The sequence below is a fragment of the Pecten maximus genome, chromosome 1, assembly GCF_902652985.1.
Source record: "Pecten maximus chromosome 1, xPecMax1.1, whole genome shotgun sequence".
NCBI lineage: Eukaryota > Metazoa > Mollusca > Bivalvia > Pectinida > Pectinidae > Pecten > Pecten maximus.
The window spans coordinates 3,137,122-3,163,495 of NC_047015.1; the positions used below are offsets into that span (position 1 = coordinate 3,137,122).

Sequence of the window (26,374 nt, forward strand, 5' to 3'; positions counted from 1 at the left end):
TACTTCAAATATAGAACATTTTAAAGTAACTGTTACTTATTTTTGCGATAGATTTTGTGTTAGCTTTAGTCTGATATTAATGTTGGGTTTACAGTTATAAATAAACTTTAACATTTAGTAAGGAATTCTGCACTTTGTATCAAACATACTCTACATTTCCATAATTCATGTTCTACTCACTGCAGTAGATTATGACTGAACTAATTGAAGATAAGTTATACAGAGAAAATGAAAACTAAGAACAAATAATTGAATTAAGTGACATGTGGTGATCAGTAAACTTCAAGTAATATAATTTAAAACAATACACCTTCAGGAGTCAACCCTCCTCCCTTGATCCCACTCGCCTAATTACTCTGAAAAATTGTAGCCATAGTGACCATCCAATAGGAATTCGTCTCCGTTTCGGGTCGCATGTTGTAAAATGAACATAACTGGGTACATCTAAATAAAGCCACATAGAGGACTGCGATACCCACAATTATAGACGGGTCACACGGTTCTTGTGCAGTCTAACGTCAAGTAAGAACAGTTCAGGAAACGCTTTAAAGCTTTTTGATAAAATTATAATCTGTATACTGCTACCATGCTTTTTTAATTGTCTGAAAGTTGAAATCATATGGTTTGGTTTTGTAGGGTGTTATTAGCGTAGGGTCTGAACGTATTGGACAGCCCATTTTCACCTGATAAGGTCAATTATCCCCACAGATTATCCTTCACTTCCTATGTTGTGGTTCATTTGAGGTTAGGAACACGGTAAAGACAAGGAAAGTTGATAAAGCTCACAGTTTTGACTGGTTCTGGGTGAGCGAGTTCATGGCTGGAGGGTACAGATCCTACCCGCTGTGGTATAAACCACCTCGCACAACAAATTACAAGTGTGCAGGTCGAATACTGGGAGCACATGTATGTAGGTCTATATTGATAAAGGCATTTGTTTTTCAATCCTTGAAATTCTATTTCATTAATTAAGATGTCTATGAATAACAATTCAACATACGTTTACCTGTGTGAATTTAAACATGTTTAAAAATTAAAATGTGTCAAAACAAATGCTGTAATGTGGCAATATAACATGCCAGACTGGACATTGTATATAGCCGGTGATTTCAGGCTTGACCTGCTCATTAAATGTGTTTTCTCTACTTTCAGACTGATGTATGGAACTGGACCAACCCTAACACCATGGTGGCTTACAGCAGGCGGCACTATGAAACACCAGCATGACAGACATAATGACACTCAACTACCTCTTTTTTCTTGGAATAGTTATACCGTGTATAATCACTGTCACCCTCTTCATCGTATTCATTTTGTGCTGGAACAAATACAGACTACGTAAAGAGATCATGACCAAAAAATTTGACCCCCACAAGAAATTTCGTTCCGGGAAAGAGGCTTATAAAGTGCCCCGTCCTCCCCTACCCCCAAAATGGATCTACAGGACATCGAAGTCCCAGGATGGACAGAGTATTCTACCGCACCATAATAAAGCTTTCGACGTAAGTCCTGACACACCAGCTGAGGACACAAGACACATGTACAACACATTCCATGACAGTGGTATGTCAGAACTCAGTGAGATCCAGTATAGGTTTGAGAGGCAGCGCCCTCATTCTCAGGCTTCGACAGACTCCGAGGACTCAGGCTTCAGAAGTTCGAGATCGGGACAATATTTACACAGTGCCCAAAATAGTAATGCACAGGAACTACCCTTGTTCAAACCATTAGATAGCTTATCTCAACCACAGACTGTTAATATTCCTCCAAACTGTGATAATGTACGAATATCTAGTCGACGGTCAAGACGGAAAAGTAGGTCTCCGGCCAATCAAAGGACTAGACAGGAATGTCTTGCCAATCAAAAGTCAAGGCAGGAATGTGTTGATGTGAATGAGATTCTAAAGGATGTAAAATCACAACCGTTATCGGTGATATCTCCACAAATGGGACAACTAACGGTAACCATGGCAACAGTGCACCACCCAAACATTGAGGAACGGGGTGCAGCCATGGCCTACTCCGTTGTATAGTATTAACAGTGAGATACAACGGATGTGTGCAAATAATGTCTGAGAGGAATTTTTCAAAGGGTTGTGATGTTTAACATGACCATCACCAGTGATTTCTGTTTCGTGATGGATTTATTATAAAGTGTGTTCAAAGTGATGGTCTGAGATCATGACTGTCAACAATGTAAGACTTGGTGATACAATCACCGATTATCCTAGCAGTCGATCCTGTCTAAAATGGCCCTACCCTGACACAAAATTGTGGTGAGGACTTGTAGGGGTCAGATTGGACAGGGTCTGTAATATGTAAATGTGTGTTAGTGTGATCCTTCGTTAGTAACCATTGAAACATTTACAAGTGCTGAATCTTGACAAATTCAAATATTGTGCTATGTCATAGTTCACAAAATGTCATCACAAAATTATTTTAATTGTAGGAAAAAGATTCTTTCCTTTTTGTCCTATATCAGGTTGAATCCAGAATCTCCCATATTATAGACGTCCCCTTGTTTTAGTAAAATATGTCTATACACAGTGAGTGTAATGTGTTTGTCAGTATCTACAATTTTAAAACAATACTTTCTACAAATTCTGAAATCCTGAGTACACCAGCTTGTAACATGGTTTATAGGGTATCTCTATACGACATGCACACTTCTACTTTCCAACTTAATTTCCACAAAGGATTTGTGTTGCTGTCAATTATGCTCTGTGTACCAATATAATTTGTAGACGTACAATCTACACAACATTTTAGATTTACAACATGACCTTACAGTCCTCCATTTTGTGCTGACACTTTAGTCTGGTGATATTTATTACAAGTTTTATTTCTATAAAACTGAACCTTGTATTTTTCTGACAGCTCATATTTGGTACACAAGCAGGCTATCATTCTTATTTTCAATAGAATATTTTCATATATATCTCTTTTCATATATATCCATCATTTCACCCCTAGTGGTGACAGTGGACCTACCCCAGATCAAAGAAAAAGGAAGTATTCAAAATTCTGTGTGGTGAAGGAGGGTAACATATGGCAAATTGTCAATATTAACTGGTGGACGATGAGCAGTATGACTGTCACCATCAATGGTTCAGCTACCTAAACATTACAAAAAGGCTTTTATCTGTGACATTCCATTTCAATGTGAATATTACGCAATTTGATCTGAAAGGCACGTTCAGCATAGGCTACAAAGCATGAATTTGCTGTTTAGAGGAGAAATTAAATAATAAAATATGATGGTGTTTTAATGTCCCATCTTGTCACCTTCAAGGGTATTGCTAGCTAGCACACCTTTTAATGGAGAAAAGGATCATAACAGTTTAACAGAATAGCATCCCCTTTTTTTTTTAATTTAAAAAGTTTTAGATTTTCAGTCAATTTTATCATAAGTTTATTTTTGTATTAATTGGTTTAACATTATAGCAAAATTTTACTTATAAATGAAGAGATTTCAATTTACGTCAGTGTCAAAATTTATTGACAACAAATGAATTCATTCAATCAGTTTATAAAGAAATTAGATATAATGTAGATTTTTTTCTTACACAACAGTATTTTTCTGTAAATGGTGGTCCCCTGGATCCTGTAAACATTCCTGAGATATCTGGTAAACTGACAGCTTTAAACGCGATACTCACAAAACATTACTACATGTATTCATATTTTTGCTGTAGAACATAAGTTCAGTGTTTTTTATTATTTATATAAAATCTGTTGTATGATCCAGCTTCAAAATGAAGCCTAAAGAAAATAAATACTTTAAAAAAATCTGTTTTGTCCGTTTTCTTTTTTACAAGTATATTGTATATTACTTTATAAATCTTTTTAAGAAGTTTGGTTCTAAATGAACAAGGACAGCTGATGCAGTTGGTAAGTTGAGAATGACCTAAAATGTAACCACTTGTTCATTGTGTTACCATTTCATTTTACAACAGCTCAACTAAAAAAATTGGGAGTACTCTTTGTTAAAAATTTACCCGAACTTTTGAAACATGAACCTCAATTCCTGTTTCAAAAAGTATTGAACTGAAATACATTTATGTACAAACTTGAACGCCTAAATACTAGATGCTAAATTTACATAAAGTTAAGGCTCATAACTTCAATTGAGTTTTGAAAATATAAAATGTGTTTTATACATACTTATCACCCAATACATGTTTGTATGTGATCTCACATGGTATACAATCCTCTCGGCCTGCTAGATCAAAGACTCTCACAGACCCAGATTGACCCCTGGTTTATGTCTTACATTGCGGAGTTATGGCAATGATACACCCCTGTAATGGTTTAGCATGACTCCTATTCAATGTCAGTAAACTGGTCCCCTTCAATAAAACAGGAAAACTGATTTCTTTTTTTTGACAATAAGATTTAGAAATAATCATGATTTACAACCTGATATGCGAGGATAAAATATCCATTTCAATTGTAGCAGCTTGTAGCTGGGGATTGTAAGTATATAAACCATAACTTCTGGCCCACTAGATACAACCCCTGGACACATAGAGCAGTCTGGACAACACAGGGTCACATTTCCAGCCATATTTCCTCACAATGAGTGATGGTGAAGGTTAATCACCGGATTATGGAAAGTACCCCAGTCAATCAATGTAGTTACCTGTTGGATAAACAACACCCTGCTGATACCAGCCCATAAAATCATCTCCAAATAAAGTCACAAAATTGGTATAATACCATAACCATGTATGGATCACACCACAAGTCGTTAATGTCCGATGAAATCATGTCTACCAATCTCACTATTCATCACTCAACTTTCTGCAAAATTTCAAAGTAAAATCTTTAATGGAGATTTTTATGATTTTCAAAAGAAACAGAGCGTAACACCTCAGACAGCTAGTGAAGGATACCACCGGTGTACATTCAAATAAAAAACATTAATAAAACTCATAAAAACTTTTTTTTTTAAAGCAAAAAAGTAGATAAAATAAATTTCATGACTGTTTATCAGTGAAGAATCTCTCCAACAGAGCTTTGTGATGCATGTTGTACCTATCATTGTAGGTGTTGGTTTGATTTCGTTATACATACTTACATGGTATATAATTTCATTAGCCATAACCTAATGTGATCTAACATTGTAAACACAGAGGGTTGCTATTGATTTCTACAATAATTCCATTAGCCAGTATAGCCACCTGTTTCTGTAGAAATTCTGGAGCACAATTAGTAGATGTTATCTAATCCGGACTAGAAAACCTTTACAATTCACCTATATATAACTGTTAGCTCCAGGCATTCAATCCTAACAATCAGACCAATCTAGATCATAAGAAACTTGATGTTATCATGAATATTGTTGACCAACACTTGCATCATAGTGACCACCATCTTGTAACAACATGCAATCTAGTTTTGTGGATCAAAGAGAAATTGTCGCACATGAAAAAGCTATGTTACCTGAAGCATTGTGGTGTTGGGAGTCAAAGATAGCATCAGGACAGACAATGACCAGCAGGGGTAAACTGGTAACCTCACAACTCGTTTGTAGTGAAACAGGTCACTTAGTTTTAATAGATTTAAATCAATTAAAATATGTCATATATGACAATTATACACAACAAACAGTATGAAAGTTCAAAAAAATTATTGAATGGAACCAAAAACTTGTTCAGGCTCATATCGTATGATAAAGCAAAGGACAAACACAGTGGCCATTAATTAAATAGGAATAAAAGCGTGCCATTAAACTGATTATTAAACAGTGATATGGTTGGACCATTAACCACTGTGTCCTTGAATGTATAAGGCTAAGTTTATTCATTTCAACAAACTTGGAAGCCCTTGACCCCAGCATGCTACATGCCCAATATGAAGTAAAGCTTATTTGACCCCTGTGACCTAGAATGGAGGTCAAGGTCACTTCCTTTCGCAAACTTTGTCTGGCTTCATTCAAGGAACCTTTCAGGACAGTGCCATGCTTCTAGGCCTTTTGCTTATTAAGAAAAACATTTTTTGTTTATTAAGAAGAAGATGTTTGGATGTTTTAACAGATTTGACCCATATATATATATATATGAATATGAGTCAAGGTCAATTCTTGGTTATCAAAAAGAAATCATCTTCATGAAAAAGTTGACAAGGAATGGATGGTCAGAAGGATGCCTTAGGGCCAGGTTAGCTAAAGATGAAAATAAGGTAGGATTAACAAACTCTAGCTAGGCCTGGAACATAAGACTGACCCCTCAGTAGGATTAACAAACTCTAGCTAGGCCTAGAACATTAGACTCATCCCTGAGTAGGATTAACAAAGTCTAGCTAGGCCTGGAACATAAGACTCACCCCTCAGTAGGATTAACAAACTCTAGCTAGGCCTGGAACATAAGACTCATCCCTGAGTAGGATTAACAAAGTCTAGCTAGGCCTGGAACATAAGACTCACCCCTCAGTAGGATTAACAAACTCTAGCTAGGCCTGGAACATAAGACTGACCCCTGTGTAGGATTAACAAACTCTAGCTAGGCCTGGAACATACGACTCATCCCTCAGTAGGATTAACAAAGTCTAGCTAGGCCTGGAACATTAGACTCATCCCTCAGTAGGATTAACAAACTCTAGCTAGGCCTGGAACATAAGACTGACCCCTGTGTAGGATTAACAAACTCTAGCTAGGCCTGGAACATAAGACTCATCCCTCAGTAGGATTAACAAACTCTAGCTAGGCCTGGAACATAAGACTCATCCCTGAGTAGGATTAACAAAGTCTAGCTAGGCCTGGAACATAAGACTCACCCCTCAGTAGGATTAACAAACTCTAGCTAGGCCTGGAACATAAGACTGACCCCTGTGTAGGATTAACAAACTCTAGCTAGGCCTGGAACATAAGACTCATCCCTCAGTAGGATTAACAAACTCTAGCTAGGCCTGGAACATAAGACTCATCCCTCAGTAGGATTAACAAACTCTAGCTAGGCCTGGAACATAAGACTGACCCCTGTGTAGGATTAACAAACTCTAGCTAGGCCTGGAACATACGACTCATCCCTCAGTAGGATTAACAAAGTCTAGCTAGGCCTGGAACATTAGACTCATCCCTCAGTAGGATTAACAAACTCTAGCTAGGCCTGGAACATAAGACTGACCCCTGTGTAGGATTAACAAACTCTAGCTAGGCCTGGAACATAAGACTCATCCCTCAGTAGGATTAACAAACTCTAGCTAGGCCTGGAACATAAGACTCATCCCTGAGTAGGATTAACAAACTCTAGCTAGGCCTCGAACATAAGACTCATCCCTCAGTAGGATTAACAAACTCTAGCTAGGCCTGGAACATAAGACTCATCCCTCAGTAGGATTAACAAACTCTAACTAGGCCTGGAACATAAGACTCACCCCTCAGTAGGATTAACAAACTCTAGCCAGGCCTGGAACATAAGACTGACCCCTGTGTAGGATTAACAAACTCTAGCTAGGCCTGGAACATACGACTCATCCCTCAGTAGGATTAACAAACTCTAGCTAGGCCTGGAACATAAGACTCATCCCTGAGTAGGATTAACAAACTCTAGCTAGGCCTCGAACATAAGACTCATCCCTCAGTAGGATTAACAAAGTCTAGCCAGGCCTGGAACATAAGACTGACCCCTGTGTAGGATTAACAAACTCTAGCTAGGCCTGGAATATAAGACTCATCCCTGAGTAGGATTAACAAACTCTAGCTAGGCCTGGAACATAAGACTCATCCCTGAGTAGGATTAACAAACTCTAGCTAGGCCTGGAACATAAGACTCATCCCTGAGTAGGATTAACAAACTCTAGCTAGGCCTGGAACATAAGACTCATCCCTCAGTACGATTAACAAACTCTAGCTAGGCCTGGAACATAAGACTTATCCCTGAGTAGGATTAACAAACTCTAGCTAGGCCTGGAACATAAGACTCATCCCTCAGTAGGATTAACAAACTCTAGCTAGGCCTGGAACATAAGACTCATCCCTCAGTAGGATTAACAAACTCTAGCTAGGCCTGGAACATAAGACTCATCCCTCAGTAGGATTAACAAACTCTAGCTAGGCCTGGAACATAAGACTAATCCCTCAGTAGGATTAACAAACTCTAGCTAGGCCTGGAACATAAGACTTATCCTCGAGTAGGATTTAGGCCTGGAACATAAGACTCATCCCTGAGTAGACACAGAAAGGTTGATTTTAATGACATTCCTAACCAGCTGTTTCACCCGAACTCGGTGCAATATCAGGTTAAGTAACATTGTACATTTCTTTGATCATATAATCCTGATATCATTTTCTACCTGTGCTGTATAATAAGATTTATCATTTTCTACCTGTGCTGTATAATAAGATTAACTTCTGAATGTAAAATTAAGTATGTATAGTTACAGCTGTGGGAGTTACTGTCCCTCCCTGTGTCACACATCCCCTCTCTATTTACATTTCATAACATATGTGATCCAGCATCAATATTTACACATACATCCTTCCCTTCACATAAAAAGGTACTTAAATAGGAGATTTTCAATCAGACTAAAAACTGAATGGGCACTAGCAACCAAGGGGAATTTACACATCAAATTTCAGAAATATTGTTCCAGTACTTCCCAAGAAGTAGCAATAACATGCTCCAACTTTTTAATTTAAGATGGCCACCTGTCAGCCATTTTGTTTTAATGATCAGTTCCAAAATCAAAAGGGCACAACACGGTACAAAGGGAAATCTACATGTACATATGAAATTTGAACAAGAGATATTAGAGGGATCTTGATCCTGATCAGACTCATAATTAGTTGGCCACAAATACAAAGCAAGGGAGAATCAACTGATCAAGCATTGGTTTATATAATACAGATCGATAGAAAGGCTGGACAGACGGATTTGATGGTGGATCAGATATTGGGCCTAAATTGTTCATTTATACATGTTGCAGATGTATAATAAAGTATTTCGTACAGGATTACATTCCGTGTTTAGATTTTATTTAACATAAAAGATTTTTTACTACCATAAGTTTTAATATAGTCTACACACAAACCACTTTTACCAAATCAAATGACAATAGATGACAGATTTTAAGTTAGATGTTAAACTATGGGGTGACTGACTAGATCTAACATTGATCATTAGATGACTATATCACAGATATGTGAAGAATCTAGATAGCTGATAGCAACCTATTCATGATAACTCAAATCAATACTTGTGATATTAAACCGAGAAATTGTGAATTATCAAATAGCCAGCAGATAACCAGAGGTCACACTTGTAAACATGGCCTGATCCCTCTACAAACTAACTCAATCTCATACACACAAAAGATGAAAGCTTCTAAATCTCCTCTGTCAGGGTATTAAGATAAACCTGTTCATCACTGCCTGCACATACCCTGTCTGTACACTTTATAATCATCAGCTTGGTTTTTTACATCCATGGTGATGATTTCATTTGATATTCAGCCCCGACATCCATTATAAAGATGGAGCAGGATTGGAGCAATCTGACATTTTTAAACAGAAATCTTCCATCATAAGGCCTGCAATAGTGTGGCAGTGTTTTAAAGGTAGTTTGGTATTTAAATTGTGCGTATAGCACTTAATCAAATGTTATCCATCTTAATCAATTATACACAACTAGGCAGACAGAGAAAACATATTTCCTGTTTTGAAATTTATAGACATTTTCGTTTATTTGCATACACATTTACACGCAATTTAAATAAGGGCTACTGTAATCGTGTATTTTGTTGTTGATTTCTATGTCAATCTGCAAATTTCTCAAAAGGGGAGATAACCATTAGGTACATTGTGTGAATATTTCTTACACTAATTGGTTATCTCGGTGTCCTGTACAATGATAAACTCTGGCCTTGGTATCAATAAACACCTAGTATTTACAAAAGCTCAGATCTTTGTCTCAGGGTGACCGCCCCTAATTTGTGACCGTCCAGCTAGGAATGACAATGAGCTATTTAGGGAACCTTCTGTCCACTACTGGACGTTGAAGTGCTAACGTCTGCTCTGTAGTGAGCCATCATCAGCCATTTGTCACGAGAGGGGGCAGATTTGTCACCTGTCTGGAGTACCGATCTATCACTGGTCTCTCAATACCAAGTCTAATGGTCCCCACTCACCATTCAACCAATCTCCCCAAAAACCACCTACGATTTCCTCATTTTCTGGTTCACTGCCAGTTTAATTTTTTAACAGCTTTCATAGATGGCAGTGGTACTTCACCGGACATTTGACCAACACAGCCTGACCCAGGATCTAACCACTTGACCAGCCTAGCCTTGAGATTTGTCTTTCAAGACAGTGATATAAATGAACAAATACTTCACGAATAAAATGTTCTCTACAGTGCAGAAAAGAAATTTTAAGAAATCACAAAAGAGAGAATGTGTCAACAGCTGGTAGAGTTATCGTTATGTGTGATAGTTACCTGGTTCCTGATACATCCCTCGACTAGCTGTCTGTTGTGTCTCAATGACGCCATAATTATTTTAAATGAAAATGATTAGAAGTCTGGAGAAGTTGCTGTGACAATGCTGAGGAATGAATTCATTGCAGTTTTATATGTATTTTACATTCATAGGGACAAAGTAATTCCTAATTTGTGCCCCATTTCATTCAAGCATCAGATAAAAAAGTCTTTATTCAAAAAAAAAAAAAAATTCAACAATATAAATGACTACTTAATTCCCAGTAAACTTGCCATTAAATCAGTCGTGTACTTGTACTTTACTACAAACTTCTACTCTCTACAGTGTCACACTAGCTTACAATAGATCTCATAAAAAACAATGAATCTTAATGGTGTAACAGATCAAAACAAGTTCTCAGATACCCAATTGAATTATCTTTCTCCTTTTGGGAGATTTTCTTACAATAATTGTAAGGATATAGATTACCAACTTAAGTCTCCCTGTAGTGTCCTATGTATACCTGGTAGTTACATTAACTCTTACTGGACCAAATCTTATAAATATTTCAGGTTTCAAAAGTATATATTTGTAAAATATAGTAGAATATAGTAAAAATCCCACTGGAGTGTTAATGATATTGGTCCTATATATCCCACACTCAAGGTTAAAACGTTTGATGTAATTTTATATCACAGTATATATACCACACTCAAGGTTAAAACATTTGATGTATCTAATTTTATATCACAATTTTCTTTGTCTTTTAAAAATGTTTTCTGGTTTCTTCATGGCAAGTGAACTCATTAAACATATTTGTTTGGAATTGCCATGAAGTTTGGGAGCCTAGATACTTCAACCATTACAATGTGACAAGGGAAGGGTAACCAGAGGTCTGGCGATGCATCCCCTGTTCCTAAACTCTGTACCAGCCACAAGTTATTCTCCTCAGTATTTGAATTTGGTCAATAATTTGCTGTTTATTCATTCTCATTTGAATAAAATGAACATAAAGATTTCAATAGAGGTAGTAGATTGTACAGATAATCACATGTTTTACATCATATCACATCTTGTATGAATGCAGATTAAGACAGGTAATGGTAGGGCACAGCCGTGATCCTTCGGTCGTTATAGTAATGCCTACTTAGTAGCTAGCACAGATTTGTTGGAGTCTGGTTGGGGCAGATGAACATTGGCGTATTAGAAGATAAGCGACCAGAGGTATCAGTGATCCCATCTCATTGTCAAAACTGGCAGGTGGATGTCACACTCCTGCTCAAATCTTAATACCAAACAACCACCACTAAAGACGTCGTCTAAAACAATATAATATCCATCACATATTAGTCATATCCCAGACACAAACAGAGGCAGATCTTCCCCACTCCAACAGATTCCGTCAAAGCTGATAGCAGCAACTGTCATTTCACAGACAAGGGTGTGCCATTCTACTCAGACTGCTGTAGAGTAGTACTACATAAAACAGGTACTGAGATTCTACAGATCAAAACTAAACCAATACTAAGACGTTATGATAGAACAGGCCATATAATATAACAGGCCATATAATATAACAGGCCATATAATATAACAGGCCATATAATATAACAGGCCATATAATATAACAGGCCATATAATAGAACAGGCCATATAATATAACAGGCCATACATAGACTATAGAAACATGCGAAGTTCATATGCTCCCTACCCGTGTCGGTTTGTGTTTATCAGGAAGCTGAAAAACGGGCTGGTCTGTGCTCTCGTAGTTGTGTCTTTGGGCAAGATGCTTTTGATTTACCCTCATTGCTCTCGGTGGCATGTGACAGGCCTCCCATATTTTGTTCAGTGAAGTAGTCACCAACTACTACAAGGAGACCCTGCCTCAAAATGACCCTGACTGTTTACAGGGCGATAAACCCAGCAAACATACAAACATTTCATACAACTATACATTTCACCATTTATGCCAAATCTTTTCCCCTTCTCCCAAGGATTTGTAGCAAATGTTGAAAGACGAACAAATGAATAGATCGATGACACAATTCTAACCTGTTGGTGACAGTGTTATATGGCTGAACACCACACAAGTCTAACATGTTGGTCACAGTGTTATATGGCTGAACACCACACAAGTCTAACATGTTGGTGGCAGTGTTATATGGCTGAACACCACACAATTCTAACATGTTGGTCACAGTGTTATATGGCTGAACATCACACAAGTCTAACATGTTGGTGGTAGTGTTATATGACTGAACACCACACAATTCTAACATATTGGTGGCAGTGTTATACGGCTGAACACCACACAAGTGTAACATGTTGGTGACAGTGTTATACGGCTGAACACCACACAAGTCTAACATGTTGGTCACAGTGTTATATGGCTGAACACCACACAAGTCTAACATGTTGGTGGCAGTGTTATATGGCTGAACACCACACAATTCTAACATGTTGGTGGCAGTGTTATATGACTGAACACCACACAATTCTAACATATTGGTGGCAGTGTTATACGGCTGAACACCACACAAGTGTAACATGTTGGTGACAGTGTTATACGGCTGAACACCACACAACTCTAACATGTTGGTGACAGTGTTATACGGCTGAACACCACACAATTCTAACATGTTGGTGACAGTGTTATACGGCTGAACACCACACAAGTCTAACATGTTGGTGGCAGTGTTATATGGCTGAACACCACACAAGTCTAACATGTTGGTGGCAGTGTTATATGGCTGAACACCACACAATTCTAACATATTGGTGGCAGTGTTATATGACTGAACACCACACAAGTCTAACATGTTGGTGACAGTGTTATATGGCTGAACACCACACAAGTCTAACATGTTGGTGGCAGTGTTATATGGCTGAACACCACACAAGTCTAACATGTTGGTCACAGTGTTATATGGCTGAACACCACACAAGTCTAACATGTTGGTGACAGTGTTATATGACTGAACACCACACAAGTCTAACATGTTCGTGACAGTGTTATATGACTGAACACCACACAAGTCTAACATATTGGTGGCAGTGTTATATGGCTGAACACCACACAAGTCTAACATGTTGGTGACAGTGTTATATGACTGAACACCACACAAGTCTAACATGTTGGTGGCAGTGTTATATAGCTGAACACCACACAAGTCTACCATGTTGGTGACAGTGTTATATGGCTGAACACCACACAAGTCTAACATGTTGGTGGCAGTCTAACATGTTGGTGACAGTGTTATATGGCTGAACACCACACAATTCTAACATGTTCGTGACAGTGTTATATGACTGAACACCACACAAGTCTAACATGTTGGTCACAGTGTTATATGGCTGAACACCACACAATTCTAACATGTTCGTGACAGTGTTATATGACTGAACACCACACAAGTCTAACATGTTGGTCACAGTGTTATATGGCTGAACACCACACAATTCTAACATGTTCGTGACAGTGTTATATGGCTGAACATCACACAAGTCTAACATGTTGGTGACAGTGTTATACAGCTGAACACCACACAATTCTAACATGTTGGTGACAGTGTTATACAGCTGAACACCACACAAGTCTAACATGTTGGTGACAGTGTTATATGGCTGAACACCACACAAGTCTAACATGTTGGTAGCAGTGTTATATGGCTGAACACCACACAATTCTAACATGTTCGTGACAGTGTTATATGGCTGAACACCACACAAGTGTAACATGTTCGTGACAGTGTTATACGGCTGAACACCACACAAGTGTAACATGTTGGTGACAGTGTTATATGGCTGAACACCACACAAGTCTAACATGTTGGTAGCAGTGTTATATGGCTGAACACCACACAATTCTAACATGTTCGTGACAGTGTTATATGGCTGAACACCACACAAGTCTAACATGTTGGTAGCAGTGTTATATGACTGAACACCACACAAGTCTAACATGTTCGTGACAGTGTTATATGGCTGAACACCACACAAGTGTAACATGTTGGTGGCAGTGTTATACGGCTGAACACCACACAAGTCTACCATGTTCGTGACAGTGTTATATGACTGAACACCACACAAGTCTAACATGTTGGTAGCAGTGTTATATGACTGAACACCACACAAGTCTAACATGTTCGTGACAGTGTTATATGGCTGAACACCACACAATTCTAACATGTTGGTGACAGTGTTATATGACTGAACACCACGCAAGTCTAACATGTTGGTGGCAGTCTAACATGTTGTATTGAATTACGATGTAATTGTATATCATCTGTTAAATAACTCTTATGATTGAATTTCCTAGAAACAATTTGTAAGGGAAATTCCATTGATGGTTGTTATTCCAGATCAAAGGAAACAGCCTTGAAACAATTACTGCCACTTTTTTTTTCAGACAAGGTCATAATAACTCTTTATGTCGTTTTTGTCACAAACCTTTGGGCAATGTGATGTACAGAATTATATAGTAGATAGTTATATCACCTTGGTAGCTTTACCACCTAAATCAATTTACTGGCCCCTGGTCCCAGACGCACCAGACCACAGAACCATTACAGTCTACCAGACTAAGATATAACTGATCTTATTTAAAATACACCCCACCATGTTGATAATGACTCTCACAAAACGTTTGCTGAGAGATCTGATGACAGAAAAAGGATCAGGTTAGCCTCACAGTAAACTTCCTGTCTTCTCTAAAAAGGCACTGCAATGTTTGTTCAGTATTTTAAATGAATTATCATACAAACACACATTTAGGTAAATATTGAACCGTCTATATCATACCGAAATTTTAAAACAAATATCTACTGTATCAGCAGCAAGTCCTCACAAAAGACTTATTGATTTTGTTGGAAATATGGTCTTAATAGATCTCCAAGCTTATAACATTAAATTTGTATGTTTTCTGATCAATACTAGCCAATTTTAGGAATGATATCCTGTTGTAAAACAGTACTGCTGATAAACTGATTGTTAAAAACCGTACATCTCTGATAAAAGGTCTCTGTCACACAGCTCAAACATTACGTTAATATCTTATACAACTTTATGTCACACAGCTCAAACATTACGTTAATATCTTATACAACTTTATGTTGAGAGTCTTGTGTTGTCTGGTGTATGTTTTTAGGAATGAAAAAGCAACCAGAGTGACGGAACAAATAAAGGGAGAGTATTAACAAAGCAAAGTGACCGAATTATTGGCCAATAAAGAACATGTAGATTCACCCCACAATTTAGGTGGTTGAGACTGTCCAGATAGATGGACATATTGCAGAGAAGTTCTGAATTGATTGACCAACATATGGTAGCATGGAACATGGATAGTAATCACTGACCTACTAGACTGAAGACATGGTGGTTGAAAGCGTCCTGATGAACTGAAGGCGCCCTGATGGACTGAAGGCGTCCTGATGGACTGAAGGCGTCCTGATGGACTGAAGGCACCCTGATGGATGAATTGTAGGGGGGATGATACACTATGTGGGACAATATATAGCAGGATGGACAGATCAGATGAACACGATAAACAAAATGTCAACAGACCAAATACTTATTCTTCTGAAGTACAAAAACTTCCAGTGTTCAACACTAACGTCCACTTCCAGTGTTCAACACTAACGTCCTCATTTTGAAGCAAATTAATTGTCTTTCTTAATTGTGTTGAAAAGACTAAATGACCTTTTTTAAAAACTCTGTAACATAAGTAAAATAAGGTATTTGATCGAAGATTTCTCAAATCAAAATTTCATACTTTTTTTTATTTGTAAAACTTAAAGTATAGATAAGATATTTTTGGACCACACACTAAACTCCCTACTGTGCTGGCACTTACATCACCTGTGACCCTGCAGGCCTAGGTAAGTTGTGGACCTAGAGCTTCACACCCACCCATCATCTCCAGCTTGTCTACTTTAATTGACGTGAAGTGCCTTGGGTTACCTTAGCCTCTTTGTGAATAAGTCAGGTAAATCCTCTTATATCCCCATCTGTATAACAGGATATCTTACGTCGCCCTTGACAGGAGCAGACGGCGCGGTACCCAGGGCTGTGTCGGCTGCACCAGTTTACCGACCTGGCTCTATTTACACATCAACGTGCAAGTCATAGTACACACTGTGACAATATAAATAGCAACCACCTTTTTGGACAATTTTATTACAGGATTATGCTACCTGTAAACACAATGGAAAGGGTATTATAATAGAATCACATATCAGCCGTTGGTGAGGACTAGATCAGTTTTATTATAGGAAGCCGGTCTTATGATTTGTTTGTAATGGAAATTCAATATAATTACAAGACCAATATCAACACCATTTCCGTTTGATGATCCTTGATTTTATTGTTTGCTATACATTTTGTATTTCTAATTAAGGCTCTGATTTTATAAATCATAATTCATGACTCAGTTTCAATATTTTCTACTCATACCACAGTCAAGTGGCATTGTGATCATCATTTGCCTAAAGTGGCAAAATCCTTTTGTCAGCTTTTCCTAATCAGATGATAATCAAATGGTCACATCAAGGGACCAAGGGGAACCTACCTGTGATGTTTGAGAAATATCTCTCAAGTACTTTTCAAGTTACAGCTAAAAGTGTCATTATCCAATATTTCAATATTTCTTAATGTTTTTTTTTTTTCTGATTTCTGTGTCAGTGCCATGAAAGAGTGAAGGAGAGGGGGACAGAGTTATGAGGGAGAATACTGGGAGCTGGCAACAGTGCTCAGTGGAGTGCTATACATTCGAGTCATTATTGATTTTCGGTGATGATGTCTTGCTGTTGAAATAATTTACATAGACAACAGAGTTTTTACGAGAATTTATGGAATATATCTGTGTTCCTTTTATATTTTGAATATTTCAAACATACAGTTATTACACAGACTGTATAATAGAAGTCTAAGGAAATGCTCCACATCCGCCGTCGCCATTTACCTCAGGCCCTCATACCACCATCCCTTCCGTTGACCAATGAAAACAAAGACATGTTTCACAGTAATCAAAATCTGTATACCTTCGAATATAACTGATTACAAAAAATTCTGAACCTAATTATTTTTGAAGCTACAGTATATGTAAGACCATAACAGGCTCGCTGTTTTTGCCAGTGAAAATGTAAATAACGATCCTTTGAAAGTTTCCACTTACATCATTAATGTGCCTTTAATGAACAAATCGTGAATCCTTCCCTGAAATTAACACTGTATACCGATAGATTAGTATTGCTTAACATACACAAATTGATTTTAGATGAATTTGCTCTCGATATCTCTCTCCAAGATAGGATCGAAAAAGTTCATGCTCCTATCATCCGCCATATTCATGCTTCACGCTCCCTCCAGTTGCTGCCCCGCACCACCTAATATAAGGAATACAACTTCTGCGCCGTTCAAATCTGTTAACCTTCTCCACAGTGAATTAGAAACAAAAGGGAGCATACATGTGAAGCTTGTAGAAATATTCCTCCAGTTCATCTCAGGAAATAAAGATAACAAACTTCAACTGTCAAAATGAAAGATGGTTGTCTACTGGAAATTGAGTTCTTCTGACTCAGAATTTAAAGAGCACAACTAAGGAACAAGGGGACCTACATATGAAGTTGGAGAAACATCCCTCCAATACTTTTTAAGAAATAGCAATAACAAACATCAACTGTCAAAATCCACGATTGCCACCTGTCAGCCATTTTTACATGTGAAGAGTATGAAGGAATTCCTTCAGTACATCTCAAGAAATAGTAATAGCAAGGATTGTTTACGGACATAAGACAGACAACAGACAACAGACAATGGACAACAGACAACGGATGACAAGGATGACAAACATATAGGGCAATTCGAATAGTCCACCATCTGATACTTAAAATATATGTGTCAGTTGGAATTTCAGATTTTGCACTATCAAGTTAAACCAAACACATGGTCAACCACAAGCATTCTCACCTGAGGACCCCCACCACCTAAGTTTACCTGGTTGGGAACTGCATGTCCCTTGAAGTCTCAATTTTGCAAGACAACTTTGTATTTGAATTCAGTTTGCCTAAATTAATATATAAGACATCAAAGTTTTGTATTGTACTATATTGACTGATATTTGCACTTTTGCTGAAGTCATAATTTCTGGAGAAATAATGATTTCAGGTTTTACACATCAGGCCATCAATAACACATGAAACACAATATTTCTAGAATAGGATGTATACATTGTGTATCAAACAAAGGATAAAGTGATAGAGATGATAATTCAGTATATAACATAATTACACTTTATGCTAATTCTTCCTCTAAACATCGAGATAAGTGGTAAGATTACGATGGTTCAAACAGTGTGTAACCAGGACAGTTACACTTTCAGCCCAAAGCATGACTGAAATTGCTCAAGTGTAAAACATGTTTAGAGACTGACAGTGAGACACGGTAATGTCAGTGCATGCCTCGGTGAACAAGTCCATTCTGCCATCTGCACTTATTGCTTATTCCCTTCCCAATAACACAAAAATAAGATAAAAGTGCCCCACATTTACTGATCACTGCACAGTGACAACTAAAACCTCCGGTAACAAACACTGGCTACTCTACAGTATTGAGTATTGGAAGTAGGTGGCGGCCAGTCTTAAAGACAATCATCTTTCTGAACCATTAGACCTAAAGGGACAGTGGAAACAGGGGTTAAACTGATTCTTCACAGTCGGACAACATCTATTGTCAAAGCTCAGGGGTTATGATAGGAACCAATGCATGCTTGGTGTATGATTTTATTACTGGACAGAATAATTCATTGTCTTTAATCAACCTCATCCTGATACAATCTGTAAACATACAATACAGGGGTTCTACTGCCTTAGACTTTCAAATATTTAAGTTAAAACAGACCAGGTCATTATTTGAACAATGTGTGCTTATTTCTGATAAAAGAACCAAAGTCTCAATCTTAAATAAAGTTTTTATTGATAGAAAAAAAAATGTACTTGGCAAGCTTTGAAATCAATATGATTAAATTAGGTTTTGCCATGTCTTTTTTAATAGTTTATTTTTTGTGAATTTATTACAATCTCAAATGAAAATCTGTTCTTTGTCAAAAATTTCCAGTCGAGAGTTTAGGCAGATAAGCACCTAAAGGTTACAGCTTCCTGATACGGTTTGAGGAAATTAATTCTTTTATTGAGCTAACTGTTCTTGTACTGCAAATTGTCAGCATCATAATTGGGAGATATAAATTTCAAGAGTTATTGGGTCTATACAAATTCTCTGAGAAAGCTACATTACTGGTACATGTTTTTATCAGGGTCCATGTATGGCTGACCACCTACTTTGTTTCAGCAGCAAAAACCTGATTTAGTAATCAGTTGTAATGTTTTAGGCAATTATTTGTAATCAATAATCAAAGCATTACTGGTGATCTGGCGGTATCACATGATATCCAGCCCAAATTCTGTCTAATGATGCTGAAGAGAATTTGGCTCTCCCATAAACTTTGACAGGTCTGATAACAAAACTTCAACATATACGACTATTTGTAGATACAATTACCACATTGACTTTTTGGGTTACAATTTCCACATAAGACCAAGCCCTTATAATGACAATACCAATCTGGTTCTCCCAGCCTTTATTGTCTCACTAGAATATTCATTTACAATCCTTCCCATTTTACGAGACACAAGTAATGGATATGTGGTTGAAGTTTGCCTCCTTAGGTTTCTTTTAAATGATACCATATTGCTTGGTGATGGAGAGTTCTTTGAGACCAAACATTGTCATCTTTCCACTTATAGGCCCCACATCCTCATCTTTCCTCTCTGAAGCCTGATATTTTCATCTTTTCACTCCAAGGTCTCACATTCTCTGGTACCTTGCATCATCATTAGTTTCCACTATGACACATTCTGAGATTTTGCTTTCAGGAGCCAGATTATTATATAGTTTCTCAAATTTCTTCTGCTCAAAGGCACCGCAACCTCAAAATTCTGCTCTGAAGACCCACATCCCTTGATTTCTGCTCAAATCCCACCACCCTCAGCTTTCTACTTAAAGGTCCCTCAATAGTTTTCTGCTCTGAGGCCCCAAATTCAAGCTTTCTGCTCTGAGCCCACCACATCTTCAGTTTTTTGCTCTTTTTTGCCCCACATCCCAAGCTTCCTGCTCAAAGGCCCCACATCATCAGCTTTTTATGTTCCTATATAATTAGGTATAACCTTCAATAAGAGTTCCCTAAAACTTCCATAATCTACAATTTATGATAGCTGTATAATGGCTAATTGGTTGTGAATCAATAACAGTGTATTGAAGGTCTCAACAATAGCTAAGAAATGTGATATTTAGTGGCCACAAACCTTCCACTCTACATAATGTATTTCAGACAATTTGGACACATCCCTGAGACAATGTCTTATAGGCCACTATAGGCTCCATTATAAGGCATATAAATGGCCACTTGATCCTTGGCTGTATATGTATCACATCAAGCACCTGGGTTTGGTGCCAATGTAACATTACAGTGACCAACTACTTATAGCATAATGACTCGTTGTGTAGTTATTGTCCAAAACACTTACTGTTAAATTTATGAACCAATGGGGCATGATACACACTAACATTTTTGAATAACTCAATATTAATATCATATTATTCACCAATGAAAACAAAATTTCTATTCCTGGTGTCCAAAGCTGCAGGTTTTCCCAAACTTACACATAAAGCTGGTTAGTTCTTGCTTTGATATATTGCTGATATATCCTTTTGAAGGTATCATATATACATATATACAATGCAATATGAATTATAGTGATTTTCTATTTCAAATGTTCACAAAAAGTTGATGCCTTTTTCTTGAAATAGCATAAAACATAACCCTCTTGGTTGTAATACAGACCCTTAAAATGTAATAAGAGTTGTGAGCCTTATAATACCTCACTGTAATAAGAGTTGTGAGTCGTATAATACCTCACTGTAATAAGAGTTGTGAGCCGTATAATACCTCACTGTAATAAGAGTTGTGAGTCGTATAATACCTCACTGTAATAAGAGTTGTGAGCCGTATAATACCTCACTGTAATAAGAGTTGTGAGTTGTAATACAGACCTCACTGTAATAAGAGTTGTGGGTTGTAATACAGACCTCACTGTAATAAGAGTTGTGAGCCGTATAATACCTCACTATAATAAGAGTTGTGGGTTGTAATACAGACCTCACTGTAATAAGAGTTGTGGGTTGTAATACAGACCTCACTGTAATAAGAGTTGTGGGTTGTAATACAGACCTCACTGTAATAAGAGTTGTGGGTTGTAATACAGACCTCTCTGTAATAAGAGTTGTGGGTTGTAATACAGACCTCACTGTAATAAGAGTTGTGGGTTGTAATATAGACCTCACTGTAATAAGAGTTGTGGGTTGTAATACAGACCTCACTGTAATAAGAGTTGTGGGTTATAATACAGACCTCACTGTAATAAGAGTTGTGGGTTATAATACAGACCCTCACTGTAATAAGAGTTGTGGGTTGTAATACAGACCTCACTGTAATAAGAGTTGTGGGTTATAATACAGACCTCACTGTAATAAGAGTTGTGGGTTGTAATACAGACCTCACTGTAATAAGAGTTGTGGGTTATAATACAGACCTCACTGTAATAAGAGTTGTGGGTTATAATACAGACCCTCACTGTAATAAGAGTTGTGGGTTGTAATACAGACCTCACTGTAATAAGAGTTGTGGGTTATAATACATACCTCACTGTAATAAGAGTTGTGGGTTGTAATACAGACCTCACTGTAATAAGAGTTGTGAGTTGTAATACAGACCCTCACTGTAATAAGAGTTGTGAGTTGTAATACAGACCTCACTGTAATAAGAGTTGTGAGTCGTATAATACCTCACTGTAATAAGAGTTGTGAGTCGTATAATACCTCACTGTAATAAGAGTTGTGAGCCGTATAATACCTCACTGTAATAAGAGTTGTGGGTTGTAATACAGACCTCACTGTAATAAGAGTTGTGGGTTGTAATACAGACCCTCACTGTAATAAGAGTTGTGGGTTGTAATACAGACCTCACTGTAATAAGAGTTGTGGGTTGTAATACAGACCCTCACTGTAATAAGAGTTGTGGGTTGTAATACAGACCCTCACTGTAATAAGAGTTGTGGGTTGTAATACAGACCTCACTGTAATAAGAGTTGTGGGTTGTAATACCTCACTGTAATAAGAGTTGTGGGTTGTAATACAGACCTCACTGTAATAAGAGTTGTGGGTTGTAATACAGACCTCACTGTAATAAGAGTTGTGGGTTATAATATAGACCCTCACTGTAATAAGAGTTGTGGGTTGTAATACAGACCTCACTGTAATAAGAGTTGTGAGTTATAATACAGACCTAACTGTAATAAGAGTTGTGGGTTGTAATACAGACCCTCACTGTAATAAGAGTTGTGGGTTGTAATACAGACCTCACTGTAATAAGAGTTGTGGGTTGTAATACAGACCTCACTGTAATAAGTGTTGTGGGTTGTAATACAGACCTCACTGTAATAAGAGTTGTGAGTTATAATACAGACCTCACTGTAATAAGAGTTGTGGGTTGTAATACAGACCTCACTGTAATAAGAGTTGTGGGTTATAATACAGACCTCACTGTAATAAGAGTTGTGGGTTGTAATACAGACCTCACTGTAATAAGAGTTGTGGGTTGTAATACAGACCTCACTGTAATAAGAGTTGTGGGTTGTAATACAGACCTCACTGTAATAAGAGTTGTGGGTTGTAATACAGACCTCACTGTAATAAGAGTTGTGGGTTGTAATACAGACCTCACTGTAATAAGAGTTGTGAGTTGTAATACAGACCTCACTGTAATAAGAGTTGTGAGTCGTATAATACCTCACTGTAATAAGAGTTGTGAGCCATATAATACCTCACTGTAATAAGAGTTGTGAGCCGTATAATACCTCACTGTAATAAGAGTTGTGAGCCGTATAATACCTCACTGTAACAAGAGTTGTGAGTCGTATAATACCTCACTGTAATAAGAGTTGTGAGTCATATAATACCTCACTGTAATAAGAGTTGTGAGTCGTATACCTCACTGTAATAAGAGTTGTGAGCCGTATAATACCTCACTGTAATAAGAGTTGTGAGTCGTATAATACCTCACTGTAATAAGAGTTGTGGGTTGTAATACAGACCTCACTGTAATAAGAGTTGTGGGTTATAATACAGACCTCACTGTAATAAGAGTTGTGGGTTGTAATACAGACCTCACTGTAATAAGAGTTGTGAGCCGTATAATACCTCACTGTAATAAGAGTTGTGAGCCGTATAATACCTCACTGTAATAAGAGTTGTGGGTTGTAATACAGACCTCACTGTAATAAGAGTTGTGGGTTATAATACAGACCTCACTGTAATAAGAGTTGTGGGTTGTAATACAGACCTCACTGTAATAAGAGTTGTGGGTTGTAATACAGACCTCACTGTAATAAGAGTTGTGAGTCATATAATACCTCACTGTAATAAGAGTTGTGAGCCGTATAATACCTCACTGTAATAAGAGTTGTGAGCCATATAATACCTCACTGTAATAAGAGTTGTGAGCCATATAATACCTCACTGTAATAAGAGTTGTGAGCCGTATAATACCTCACTGTAATAAGAGTTGTGGGTTGTAATACAGACCTCACTGTAATAAGAGTTGTGAGTCATATAATACCTCACTGTAATAAGAGTTGTGAGTCATATAATACCTCACTGTAATAAGAGTTGTGGGTTGTAATACAGACCTCACTGTAATAAGAGTTGTGAGTTGTAATACAGACCTCACTGTAATAAGAGTTGTGAGCCGTATAATACCTCACTGTAATAAGAGTTGTGGGTTGTAATACAGACCTCACTGTAATAAGAGTTGTGGGTTGTAATACAGACCTCACTGTAATAAGAGTTGTGAGTCGTATAATACCTCACTGTAATAAGAGTTGTGAATCGTATAATACCTCACTGTAATAAGAGTTGTGAGTTGTAATACAGACCTCACTGTAATAAGAGTTGTGAGTTATAATACAGACCTCACTGTAATAAGAGTTGTGAGTTGTAATACAGACCTCACTGTAATAAGAGTTGTGAGTTGTAATACAGACCTCACTGTAATAAGAGTTGTGGGTTGTAATACAGACCTCACTGTAATAAGAGTTGTGGGTTGTAATACAGACCTCACTGTAATAAGAGTTGTGGGTTGTAATACAGACCTCACTGTAATAAGAGTTGTGGGTTGTAATACAGACCTCACTGTAATAAGAGTTGTGGGTTGTAATACAGACCTCACTGTAATAAGAGTTGTGAGTTGTAATACAGACCTCACTGTAATAAGAGTTGTGAGTTGTAATACAGACCTCACTGTAATAAGAGTTGTGAGTCATATAATACCTCACTGTAATAAGAGTTGTGGGTTGTAATACAGACCTCACTGTAATAAGAGTTGTGAGCCGTATAATACCTCACTGTAATAAGAGTTGTGAGCCGTATAATACCTCACTGTAATAAGAGTTGTGGGTTGTAATACAGACCTCACTGTAATAAGAGTTGTGGGTTATAATACAGACCTCACTGTAATAAGAGTTGTGGGTTGTAATACAGACCTCACTGTAATAAGAGTTGTGGGTTGTAATACAGACCTCACTGTAATAAGAGTTGTGGGTTGTAATACAGACCTCACTGTAATAAGAGTTGTGGGTTGTAATACAGACCTCACTGTAATAAGAGTTGTGAGCCGTATAATACCTGACTGTAATAAGAGTTGTGGGTTGTAATACAGACCTCACTGTAATAAGAGTTGTGGGTTGTAATACAGACCTCACTGTAATAAGAGTTGTGGGTTATAATACAGACCTCACTGTAATAAGAGTTGTGAGTTGTAATACAGACCTCACTGTAATAAGAGTTGTGAGTCGTATAATACCTCACTGTAATAAGAGTTGTGAGCCGTATAATACCTCACTGTAATAAGAGTTGTGAGCCGTATAATACCTCACTGTAATAAGTGTTGTGAGCCGTATAATACCTCACTGTAATAAGAGTTGTGAGCCATATAATACCTCACTGTAACAAGAGTTGTGAGTCGTATAATACCTCACTGTAATAAGAGTTGTGAGTCGTATAATACCTCACTGTAATAAGTGTTGTGAGCCATATAATACCTCACTGTAACAAGAGTTGTGAGTCATATAATACCTCACTGTAATAAGAGTTGTGGGTTGTAATACAGACCTCACTGTAATAAGAGTTGTGAGTTGTAATACAGACCTCACTGTAATAAGAGTTGTGAGCCGTATAATACCTCACTGTAATAAGAGTTGTGGGTTGTAATACAGACCTCACTGTAATAAGAGTTGTGGGTTGTAATACAGACCTCACTGTAATAAGAGTTGTGAGTCGTATAATACCTCACTGTAATAAGAGTTGTGAGTCGTATAATACCTCACTGTAATAAGAGTTGTGAGTTGTAATACAGACCTCACTGTAATAAGAGTTGTGAGTTATAATACAGACCTCACTGTAATAAGAGTTGTGAGTTGTAATACAGACCTCACTGTAATAAGAGTTGTGAGTTGTAATACAGACCTCACTGTAATAAGAGTTGTGGGTTGTAATACAGACCTCACTGTAATAAGAGTTGTGGGTTGTAATACAGACCTCACTGTAATAAGAGTTGTGGGTTGTAATACAGACCTCACTGTAATAAGAGTTGTGGGTTGTAATACAGACCTCACTGTAATAAGAGTTGTGAGTTGTAATACAGACCTCACTGTAATAAGAGTTGTGAGTTGTAATACAGACCTCACTGTAATAAGAGTTGTGAGCCGTATAATACCTCACTGTAATAAGAGTTGTGAGCCGTATAATACCTCACTGTAATAAGAGTTGTGGGTTGTAATACAGACCTCACTGT

General features: G+C 37.5%; 2 protein-coding genes across 8 annotated transcripts in view; one reads left to right on the plus strand and one right to left on the minus strand.

Moving 5' to 3' along the window:
- Positions 1 to 3,791, plus strand: part of LOC117322472 — a 30,945-nt gene extending 27,154 nt beyond the window's left edge. For 6 of the 7 annotated variants that reach the window (XM_033877461.1, XM_033877417.1, XM_033877452.1 and 3 more), the window contains exon 2: positions 1,153 to 3,791. In XM_033877461.1, coding sequence (XP_033733352.1) covers positions 1,224 to 2,033 — 810 coding nt within the window. In that variant the 5' untranslated portion in view covers positions 1,153 to 1,223 and the 3' untranslated portion in view covers positions 2,034 to 3,791. Of the gene's footprint in view, positions 1 to 640; positions 907 to 1,152 lie in introns of those variants that run through there. The other variant, XM_033877443.1, reaches the window with a different exon arrangement.
- LOC117322465 (U3 small nucleolar RNA-associated protein 6 homolog) overlaps positions 1 to 26,374 on the minus strand; it is a 170,165-nt gene that overhangs the window by 116,401 nt on the left and 27,390 nt on the right. The gene's annotated exons all lie outside the window — the stretch shown is intronic.